The sequence below is a fragment of the Rhipicephalus microplus genome, chromosome X, assembly GCF_043290135.1.
Source record: "Rhipicephalus microplus isolate Deutch F79 chromosome X, USDA_Rmic, whole genome shotgun sequence".
Lineage (NCBI taxonomy): Eukaryota > Metazoa > Arthropoda > Arachnida > Ixodida > Ixodidae > Rhipicephalus > Rhipicephalus microplus.
Genome location: NC_134710.1, coordinates 317,090,720 through 317,102,838, shown reverse-complemented (window position 1 = coordinate 317,102,838; position 12,119 = coordinate 317,090,720). Strand labels below are relative to the sequence as shown.

At 41.6% G+C, this 12,119-nt stretch overlaps 1 protein-coding gene across 7 annotated transcripts in view; it reads left to right on the top strand.

The window, feature by feature from the left end:
- Window positions 1-12,119, top strand: part of LOC119162101 (sushi, von Willebrand factor type A, EGF and pentraxin domain-containing protein 1) — a 398,489-nt gene that overhangs the window by 243,117 nt on the left and 143,253 nt on the right. For all 7 annotated transcript variants that reach the window (XM_075879537.1, XM_075879536.1, XM_075879535.1 and 4 more), the window contains 2 exons: window positions 3,695-4,075; window positions 8,400-8,528. In XM_075879537.1, coding sequence (XP_075735652.1) covers window positions 3,695-4,075; window positions 8,400-8,528 — 510 coding nt within the window. The remainder of the gene's footprint in view (window positions 1-3,694; window positions 4,076-8,399; window positions 8,529-12,119) is intronic.

Genomic DNA, 12,119 nt, shown 5'->3' with positions numbered 1-12,119 from the left:
CAGTGTCCGTAACCGCTATTGTGCGAAACTAAAAAGAAATCAGAAAAAAATATTCAGGATGAAACAGGGTTCGAGCCTGGCTCCTCTTCATGGCAATTCAGCATTTCACTGCAGAGCCATTCCGTTTTTATTCTTTTTATTACATGCTTCTCAAAGCATCACATGCATCAATAGTTGGCACTTCCTACAGTAATAAACACAACTGCAACAATATCAAGACAGCTAACTAACATAAATAGTTACATTACTATAACTTTTTCTGGTAAGCCAGGGGCTCAACCCTAGAAAGCCAGTTTTGTACAAAGTACTGTTGCTTCTGCATGCCACTGCACCGAACCATGCTTTCGCGTAAAAGCACACGTGCAGGTTGCCTGTCAGGGTCGCCGGGAAAACCAGCCCTTCTAGCCCGCCATAGACATGTAAACCAACAAGCATTATAAAACAGCAGTCCGTCTTTGTTTTCTAATGGTAGGAACCCGATGCCAAGTGACAGTAAGAAATTTCTTAAGTTTCTTAGTAAAACATCCCTGAAATGCACCCCTTCCCAACAATGTATAAAATATATTCTCTATCGTCTTTATCTTTTTGCAGATAAGGTGCTCGAAACTCTTGCGCACATAAAGCCTATACAAGCGTTATGTTGGCAGGGGGCCGCGTTACCATACGTAATATAACGTGTTAAGAAAGTGAAATAATGAGCAGATTAGACATGTCGTAGGCCCGTGTGCTTAGATTTGGGTGCACGTTCCCAGGTGGTCGAAATTTCCGGAGCCCTCCACTACGGCGTCTCTCATAATCATATGGTGGTTTTGGGACGTTCAATTCCACATATCAATCGAAATAATGACCAGACGTCACAGAATGTGAATTGTGTTATCAGGCGTCCCATAATATGAATTGTGTATAAGATGGGCATTGTTGAATGTTTCCAAAACGCTAAAAAGGGCTCAGTCATAATTATTCATTGTCAGTCATAATTATTCATTGTCATAGCCACCGAATCAATTAATGAAGTACTGCGGCTACGTTGCAGTAATAGTAGCCCTGAGAGAGTTTGCAACTGGTTCAAAAAATGGCGCTCTTCCAGTTTTAGCGGTGACCCGTCCCTTCTTTCTCCTTTATTCGCAACATATGCTGCGCTTTCCGCGCCGGCTTGGCGTATTTTCGCTCACAACCAACGACACTGACACCGGAATATCGCAAAACCAGCTCTTTCACGCTCTCGCGTCAATGCATTGTCTCGTGTAAACGCGGGACAAAAAACCTATGAGGTACATTAGGGTGATTCTGGTGCAGTGGGGAAGGCTAAATGTAGCTAAAGTAGCCATGCCGTTTAACTTTACCCCCAAATTTGTAGCGAAATAGAAAAAAAAAGTGGCAGTGATACGAGGTCTGGGTTGCGATGGCGTTTATTCGAGGTAAGACCTCGGAAAAAGAACGACAGAGCAAGCACCCACGCGATGACGTTGGTAATGACACACGGTGACGAAGGAGAGAGAGACAAATGAATGATGGTGATTATGATCATCTAGGAATGAGGGAGAAGTAAATAACAAATGCCCACAATATATACATAGTGGTTGGTATTGAATACTAAATAACATGATTTTGTATCAGCAACAACAGTACAAAAAGGGCACAATCTCCTCGCTTGGTCTCCAAACTAACTGTAAGTTGCAAATAAGTTAATAAATTATTTTACTTTCAGTTAGCCTCCACACAGTTTCTCTACAATATACTTAGCTCTTCCGACCGTAATTATATAGTTATAAGATATAAATATAATTTTAAAATATAGTTCCTAAATATAATATTATATATAGTTCTACAAAGCAGCAATTAAAATTATGAGTAACGACAAATGAAACTACGAGGAAGCTTGTGTAGCCAGTCAGGCAACAAAGCAAACCACACTAATATTGGGCGATGCGTTGCAAACCTTGAACCACACCACCTTCATGGTTAGTGAAGAGTTTTTTTTGTATATGACCGGTAAGTGTTTGCTGCTTTATTGTGGGACAGGGATTTGAAATAGCAGTTATATACTGATATGCAAATACATTTAGGCCACTAACATAAAAGCAGAAGAATTGGCCAAGTTCATCGTGAAGTTTCTGCGCAAAAAAAAACAGACAAGCTGACAGTGGTCAAATAAAGGGCATTTACCAACCGCCTACAGAGTGTGTATTTTAAACATAACATTAATTAATAGAAAAACAGTCAGAAAGATGATACTTCTGGCCAAATTCTGAAGTTTAAAATGTTTACCCCTTATTGCAATGGAAGGTTCTATGATGCATCAAGTTCTTTTTTTTTTGTCTGAAGAGCTTCATTTATATCCCACATTACTTGATTTTTCTAACAAAACAAAACAGCAGTGTAACACAAAGCATGATAACAATGACACAGCTCACAGTCAATAGACAAGTCTGAATAATTTTATTGGCCTAGCGCATGTGGGTATTTTTTAGGCGGATGTTGAGATTTCAACAAACTTCCTTTATACACACTTTACCACATGAGAAACCAAGCATCGAATCAAACGCGAAAAATCAGAGCTCAAAATTCAATTACTTTCGTTTACAGTGTCTACAGATAAGGTCATAACAGCGTGATTTTGACCCGATCATTTACGTTAGTGCAAAGATTACCTTTAGCAATTGTATTTGCAGCGACGTGACGCTACCATCATGAGCTGTTTTTGTAGCGGTCTTTCTACTGAAATGAAAAAAAAGTGATATCTCTTTTCAATTCGTCAATATACTCTACACTGCATACGTTCGCCATTTTGTTAAATTGGCATCTTCACTAGGAGCACAACTGTGGTTTCTTTCCTTTCCTTCAAACTTTTTTTTTGTCACGGTTCAACAAAGTTTCGCACCTTATTTAACAGTAGTCACTGCCAACAGGGTCGCCTACTCATGAAAAGGAAATTCATTGAAGAATGAGGATGGGCTAGATCACACACGACATGCATTTTCAGTTAAAGACTGGCAGCTTGCCGCTCAATCTTGAAGTGTGCAATTATTGTATTCGCCGTGTACATAAGGCAGAAACTTCGGGGATAAAGAGTTGAACTCAAGAAAAACAGAGTGAGAAATGATGGGTGCAACTAAGGATACAGCAAGACAAGTGAGTGTATCGCTTGCAATACACAGGTAACGATATTGTAATTTACATTAAGAAAGAGAAATAGAGTGGGACAGCCCACGAATGCGTTGGAAGGAAAACTAGTGGTCATTAAGTGCGATAAAACACGTACCGGAATTGAAGCTGATACTGGCAGAAAGTTAGGCGACGTGATGAAATATGAAAAATTTGGAAGCATAAAATAGGGTCACGTTGCACAACACACAGAAAATTGGAGATCATTGGCAGGGTCCCTTCGTGAGGCAGTAGACATAAAGATAAGATGATGTTGAAAATCAGTGTTATAATTATTATGGGAATAAAGTAACCAAGACGACGTTCATGTAGCACCTGCAAAAACTTTCTAACAAAAAGGCTATTTCGCAAAGTTACTAACGAAAAGTAAAAATGATGGACAACAGCATCACTATTTTGCCAACATGTTCACAGCGGTGAGTGTCTCTGTTATCAGGCTTCAGCATTTCATCATCGCGTGATTGTCTAATCAGCGTAATATAGGTTTGTAGTACGACTACTTGTTTTTGCTTTTTCTTTGTTCTCGCAGTTGATCGACATGGACCACCAGTGACTTGCACTCTCCCTGTCAGACAAGAGCGCTTCAAGGCCCACCATAAATATGTCCGCATACTACCCCAACAAATCGTCCCTAATGGAACAGAGCTGGTATTTCATTGTGAACCTATCGGTGTAACGATTCTACGAGGGTCAAATACTTCCCTATGCCTTAATGGCAAATGGATACCAGAAGTGCCTTCCTGCTACGGTAAAGAATGGAAAGAGTGGGATGATATCAACATATACATCTATGCTCAAACATACATTGTCCCCGGCGGAGAAGTGTACGTGGAACCAAATACAGAAGTAACAGTGGACTGTTTGAGTTCTACGCCGGTACACTTTGTCTCTGAAACAAATATACAATTGGGTAAGTATGGAAGACTTTTCGCTACGCGCATGTTTATAGATATTTGATTAACACGTATTCCAGAAACAAACACTAATGAGGCTTTGCATGGTTCACTTATTGGCAAAGCTATTCACCTGCGCTATATATTATAATAAACGAAGCACTATAGTTGAGCGCCATGACGTTTGCCTAGCAGCACCTTCATGTAATGCATAATATACAGTTCTCTCTTAAGTCCTCGAATGCCGTGAACAAAGCCCCAGTTCCCGCATCAATGATGGCTTTGTGTTTTCTTCAGAAAGGGCAAGTTCAGTGATATTTTGGGCTTAAAATGCAGAAACTGACATACAGAGTGCCAATCACAAACAAATAAAACGCCCCAGTTTCACCACGTTGCAAGTGTGAAGCAATGAATACGACAGCAACAAATGGCGATGTTACACGAAGTGAGCCTGGCAGCTACAGAGGATCCGATTTCACGCAACTCTGCAAAAATCCTGTCTAAAAGCATATGGCTGCTTGCTGCAGGGATGCTTTTCGCACAGTCTCTTCCCGTTGAGAGCGATGCACGTGGAAGGGCATATGAGCCACCCGCTGACGGCTGCCTGAGATAGTGAGATTGTGCGCGTGCCAGCGATGGTGACCACTCCCGTAAAATCAAAGTGCACAGCTGCTGCTCCTGCACTAGCCCCCCCCCCTAGCGTCCTCTAATTTTCAAAGGCGCGGACGTTGCCGCTCTGCTTGAGCGTCTGGAGGCCAGTGTAACAGGTGGAGGGATCTTATCACATGCGCCCTTCGAGCGACGGAGATGAGATGGTTAGCTTGATCCCAGTCGCATTCGTTGTCCCAGCTCGCACTTTTTACCCATGGATAGAACGTACGATGTGCTGGGGTATTCTTATACGCCAGCGCATTGTACAATTTGGACTTAATGTGAGATATGACGCCGACAGTGACAACAAAAGCTGTCGTGATAGTTCATATAATTCCACCGCAACAACATTTATGCAAGCTTAAAACGTGAGCTAGTCGGTGTGAACCCGTTATTGCTGAGCGCAACACTTGAAACACTTAAAAAGGATTGCTGTTTCAAACTGCTGGTAGTCAAAATCTAAGCCATAACAGATGAAGCTTTAAAGGCGTAAAACGAACCATGTTTTGGAATAGCCATGCATCAAGTGCATTATAAAACACCTTCAGAAAGGGTAGATTTTCTATCATTTGTGATCCCTCAAAAGTTAACAGATTTGCTAATTGGATAGCTTTTGAATATTTGCGAACTCATGAATTCTCGAAGGTTATCCCCAGTCCGGAGGCTCTTAACAAGCACAATGCTGTAGCATAAGGGTGTTTCTTGCGTGTAGGCGCTGTCATTCAATATACATCAATCACGGAGTAGACAACCTGTACACGCTCGCTTCCGGTCATCAAATGAATACGCCTCGCCGTAAGGAGCCATTTTAGGCAAAACAATTCATCATCATGCCATCGTTACAAGGTTATCTTTTTTGAGAAATTATGTCACATTACTGTGTAAAGCCTACATACAGTTTTAAATGACTTTGGGTTCACGAAATAACTCGCCAAGCCTACTTAAGGTAACGCTTCCATTTGGGTGGTGTATACTCGGATTATATTCCATGGCTGCGGTAAAAGAAACAGAGACAAAGAAGAGATGTACGCAGGACGGGCGTAAACTTCTAACTTTATTGCGGATGTAAAGGGTAGGATATTGATGATGGCATCTCACTGCTACCACCAGTTGTAAAGGGCTCGAGGTCGATGGTAGGTACGGCGAGTTTTCTTCAGGGTAGGTGGCTTCCCGCCGTCGTCCGCATAGCCGATCTTTGCCAGTGAAGGGATGCATTAAGAGAGGTAGAACGAAAATTTATTTACATGATCGTTATAAGATGGGAACTGTACAGGGATTCAGAAGATCCTGCATTATGCACAACAGAAAATCAGCTCATGATTCAGCTCATGATTCAGCTCTTATTCACAAAATATCTTCGGCTTTTATAGCCCACCGTCTCCTTACACGGAGGACCGAAGAAAGCGGTGAGCACTCTCGCCACAAAAAAGGTGACGCAGTTTCAGTGGTCCAGCCACCAGAAAGGGAGCAGATATTGCACCACTCGGCTGGGTGAAAAGCCCAATGGTAGCATGAGCGCACCACATAATGACGCACCCGGCCACTGCATTGAAGGCACCGCAGGGTGAGGAGGTAGAGTCCGGATAGGGAAAGTTGAGCTCCTCCGGGGAGATGGTCGCTGACCCGAAAGTCAGCAGGGGTCCATGGCTGCTTTCAGCTACAGGCTTCCAGAACTTTCTTGAACATGCCAGTTCAAATGCTTGATCCCGGGGATGGCTTCCTCGACGTCTTCCCACGCTTCAGGACTGATGGTGCTTTTGTGACAATTTCGCGTCGGCGACGACAATAGCCGAGTCGAGAGGTTGACTTAATGAGACCAGCCACCGTGGCGCCAAGCTACGCTGTTCGAGCCCGTTCAACAAAAGGTTGCCTCGCCAAACTTTCGTTGAGACCCCACTGCTACCTGGAACATCTACGGGACTGCGTCTTGCAGGGTGGGTGCTGATGGGGTTGAAAGCATCCCTAGCAGACTAGCTTACGTACAATGGCGTCTGCCCAGACAAACTGCCGGGCCAAACGTAACACGGAATGCTGAAGCGAGCTTATCTATTTTGTGCTCACCACAGCTCATCCGGTGTACATCTCTTCCTTGCTTGTGTTTTTTAGAGCAGCCATGCGTTTTGTTTCTAGTATTTTAAGTTCGGAGAACTAAAGGGGTGTCGGGCTTTTTTGTGTGCTGTAGTGGGCAGTCGCCCTCGCTTGGCGCAACGCCGCATGTGCAGGATATTGAGGGCGCCTCCTTCAGATCTTCGAACGCCTCGATGGGGTTCATTTAAGATGGTAAAAAGAAAAACTACCAGTTCCCTTGGCGTTACTCAGGCCAAACCACGTATATAAATAGAAAAAAAGAGGTAGCAAACTTGACACAGAAACAGAGATAAAGGCAAAAAATAGCAAGAAAAAGAGAACGACTGAAAAAGAGAAATAAATAAAGGGAAATGAATAAAGAGAGAAGAAAGAGTAAATAGAAATAAAGAGAGAAAAAAGAAATAAATAGTATAGGAAAGAGAAAGAAAGCTGCCTTAACCTTTTTTTTCATCCCACAATTTCCTTTTAACTTTTATATTTCGTTATCGTCAACACTACGTGCACTAATTCCTCTGTAGATATATTAAGCATCCGTATCTTTTACTTCGACAACCTCTTATAGATCAAACACGAGTTGCACTGAGAGCTACGCTTTGCTATGCTACGTGCGTAATCAAGCAAATAGGATGAGTAATTGGACACCAATCATTTCAATCTATTTGCCTCTTTCAATGTGTAGGAACACTGAATTACACTTTTGAGACTAATCCATTTATGTATCAGGAATAAACGTGTGCCGTAAAAGCAGTAACAATGAATATAAATATTGCAGTTAATTATGGAAGTGAAGGACTCAGTATGGTGGTTTTCAGTAATTGTGTCCGCCTGGCTATAAATTTGTTCTCTTGTAATTCATTATGAAAAAGAACGATAGTTTTTAAAAAAAGCTTTTTTAAGAGGCCCTCAAATACTTTTTCAAGTAACAATATAATGTATTCACTATAAGAGCTTATTGCGTCACGAATTCAACGCCACAAAAATTTTAAGAATCCGACCAGTACGAGTGGAAGGACATAGATGTGTGACACGCTGCAATCTCATTTTCTCGTCTCTCGTCTCGACGAAAGTGCTGGAAGCTAAACAGGAAGGAATGGCAGGGGCAAGAAAATTACGTCACACGTGCCTTGTGACCTTGAGCCCTTTTTTTGCTGTTTTTTCCGAATATGCAGCTTTTTCAGTGTGGTTTCGCGTGCACGCGTTGACAAGTCACGGCATCCCGCGGAGATCACTGTAACGACCTAGCGTTCCATGTTCAAATCAGCCAATGGCAGATAGATAGGCCTACTGCGAGTGACGTTTGAGTGTTTTCCGTCATTTTTCGAGAAAATGCAAAGCAGTTTTCAGCTGAATTTGGTGATTCACTGCGAATTCCGGGCCACGTTTTGCACTATAACATTTGGCTCGCGTGTTATCGGGAGCCTCTACGACCAGTCGGCAGTGTTTTCTGACCGTGCTGAAAACGTGTTGCAGGGCCCGCTTAACGTTGCGAGTATAGCTGCGACAGACGTTTCACTATCTGTCTTTAGAACGTTTACTGTGTGCATACTTTTTTTTAACTGATTTGATATTTTCTTGATGATTCCTCAAACGCGTTCTTTTCAGAGCACCTAAAATTGCCTGCCAGGCAATACGGTCAGAGAGCGAAATTCCCACTTGTCTATGGTCAACGGGCAGATATTGCTTGTAAAAATGTAAAGAACGCCTCGAAGAAAATCAGGTTGCTGGGTCACGGTAAGTATGTTTGGGTTGTCTGTTTACTCGTCGATTGAACACAACTTCAGTGAAGGTTCCAAGTTCGCCAAGATGGGAGGTGTCTATATGGCTTTCCAAGTGGCATTTCAAAACCCTGCATTCGTAAAAACTTGGAATTACATGGTACATATATATATTCGAGAGTGGAAAATGCGTCAATTACTTCACCAGTGTGGAAGACTGGGTGTGTTGGTTCGTCGTACTTCAACTGCTCTTGTGCATCACGGTAAAGAAGAAACGGCTGAGCGGACCAAGTGCTGTGTCCTCGTGTGTCGGTCTCCTCGGCTGTTTCTTCTTTAATTACTGTAATGCTATATATATATACAAAGTTAAGAATGTCGACCAGTCGCAGTGCGAATCGCTATTGCAATATTAGATGCAACCTTGTTTTACAAGTCAATTCAGCAGTAAATTTAACTTAAAGACAGGGTGTGCATTTATTATTATACATTTATTACGATAAACTTCCCGAAACTCTTGCTCTAACCCTTTCAGACGCCAACTATTAAGAACTGTCTGTGAATGTGTGAAATCACTACAACGTTACTTGAAGACACTCAATGTTTATTGCAACCAAATTAACGAGATAATTGTTGAATCTATATGTGCCATAGTAACTCGTTTTAATTAAGTTGTAATAATATATCTCTTTATTCGGAAGTCATTGATGCTTACTTTTGGCATAAATATCATCTAATCTTAGGCTATAAATATTGTGCAAATTTATTTTTGGTTATGTCATTGGTGAGCAAGGAAAATTTCTGCTTTTCACCTTGCTTACAGGAAGTAGCACATCGCGCAACTCGTCAAAAGTGGTAGTGCCTTCAGAAAAGTGACGATCAATACACTGCAAAATGCAGGTAAATGAAGACAAATAATTGGTGCAGGAGGTTCGATTCCTCAAATGCACGATTTATCTTGCTCTTGATGCAATTAACAAAAACGAGTGCTGTACACGAGCGTGTATATAGAGTCTGGAAGGGCTAATTATTGGCCTTTGCGCCATGAAACACCTTTTACTGTCATTATTATCGTCTTGCTCCAATTTTCAAATGTGAAGCATTTCTGAGTGATCTTCGGCGACTTTGAGCGTATCTATCTAATCAATCAATTAATCTATCTATCCATCTATCTATCTATCCGCTTACGTTTGGGTGCTTTCGTAGTCACCCCTTTAACTTGGCGTGAACTAAAATTAGTATGGGAAGGTAGGATGGTTTGACGAATTTGACGCGCTGGTCACCACATCAATAATGTCACAATCCTGTCGCTTATGTCGTCAAACACTTACCACTAGACAGTGGCACATACCCACGGGTGGGTATGTGCCACAGGAGTAAGACAGCATCTACCCAGGAACGACGAGAACACACATGAGCAGTTCTAACGCGGAAGTGTTAACAAATACCTGGCACCGGTAGCGTCGACCCGACGAATGCAAAGAATAAATGTCAGGGTCCCAGCTGGAATCGAACCCAAGCACTTTGCATGGAAATGAAGCAATTTACCACAGACCTACGCCAGGTCTCCGAGCTACTTTTGAAACTTCGTGAAACGTCAATAGTGGTTGCAGAGCTGCCTACCCAATTTTTTGAACATTAGATACGTACTCTTTCGAATACAGCCGTCACGTCGGGTTACGTCAATTGTGGTTAATTGCCATGCACTTAAGTTGATTTATGTAGCAGTGTCCAGGGCCAGCAAACTCGCGAGCATCAGCTGCTTTGGGCGTTGCTAATACACATGTTCCAGTTGGCATCATTGTGCAAGTGCAAACAAATGGTTATATAAGCATCTGCGACTCTTCAACATATGTCATTGCGTGGAACATTTGTACATATATTTAGTGTCATTTCACGACGTGTCGCTCAATAAAAAATGAAACATGGTCACCTTCCCTACGCATGCTTCACATAACGTTGATTACCAAGTACGCGGTATCTGCCGAATTTCATTTGTGAGCCACTCTCTCAGCCGTGCGGAACCCGCACTTCTAAGAACAAGTGACTACCTCGCAAGAAAGGGCATGTTGTTCCTCAGAATCACCATGAGGATAGCCGATTACAAAACCCATTGAACGCCACCATCAAGAATTCAATGCAGGCAGCGTGGCATTTTTAGGTCTGGGTTTGCTCACACGCATCAAACCATTGACGTCGCTGCATGACTTCTCCTTATAGCCCATATAGCTTATATCGTGTACGGCTCAACAACCTCGGTTCGATTGTGCACGTTTATATTCAGCAGTAAAAATATGGTACTGGTACTTCAGAACACTAGCATCACGATATATACACGGTGTCCCACATAGCTTTAGCCAGAGTTTAAAAATATGCCCGTGAACATAATTATGATGCGACCAAATGTATGTTACTCACCCTTGCCTGGAGTTAGATAGACTATATTTTTGTGTTCTCACATAATATAATATTTTATATGTTTAATAACTAACTTTTCAAGAAACGAAGACAGATAAAAAATTTCAATGAGAAAGTTGCACATCGGTTTACAAGATGTCTGATTTGACAGTTTTGAGCTTTATATCTAATAGCTATTAGTGTTTTTCTGCTAATTATAAATGCCCGCGAAATACTAAAAATACCACGTGACAAAACCACTCACGTGTCAGTGCGCACGATGATTGTAGTGCTCCCTAACGTTCCGCGTACGAACGACACGCTTCCCTCGCATCGGCTCATGACAGCGATAAGCAGTCACAGCGGTAATCGTTTTTGTGGCTGATAGCAAACCGTGTTCGTCGTAAAGCCACCACGATCGTTGTGGCCCTGCCGAGACAGCACAATGGGAAAATGCTATGGTTAATCATACACGGAACGTTAGCGAGAACTAGAATCATTGCGGACACTGGCGCAGGATTGGGCTTGTCACGTGGTGTCTTTTTTGTATTTCGCGGGCATATGTAATCAGCCGAAAAACACTAATACCTAACAGATAAAAAGTTCTAAACTGTCTAATCGGACGTTTTGCAAACTAATCTACAACTCTCTCTTTGAATTTTTATCTATGTTTGTTTCTTGAAAAGTTAGTTAATTAAACATATCTAATTAAACAATATTTGCGAACATAAAAAATAATATAACTCCAGACAACGGTGAGCAACATGCATTTGGTCGCGTCGTGATCACGTGTTCCGTATGTTTTTAAACACTGGCCAAAGTTTTACGTGGGTCATATATATATTATATATATATATATATATATATATATATATATATATATATATATATATATATATATATATATATATATATATATATATATATATATATATGAAAAAGAAGTGTATACCTAAGCGCTCGTTTTTAAGCGTTTTGACACAATATTAATGAGATCTAACAGACAGTAATGCCAAGGAATGTACAGGGGAAGTTATTAGAACCAATGAAATGTAAAATAAGAAGAAATAAAAGTGAGTGAAAAAATAACCAGCCGTGGGCTGGAACCGAACCTACAACCTTCGAAGAACGCGTTTGATACTCTACCACTGAGCTACCAAGGCGGCTGTCCTCCCAGCCACTTTATTGGCTATATATGAGAATTAATGGTGGG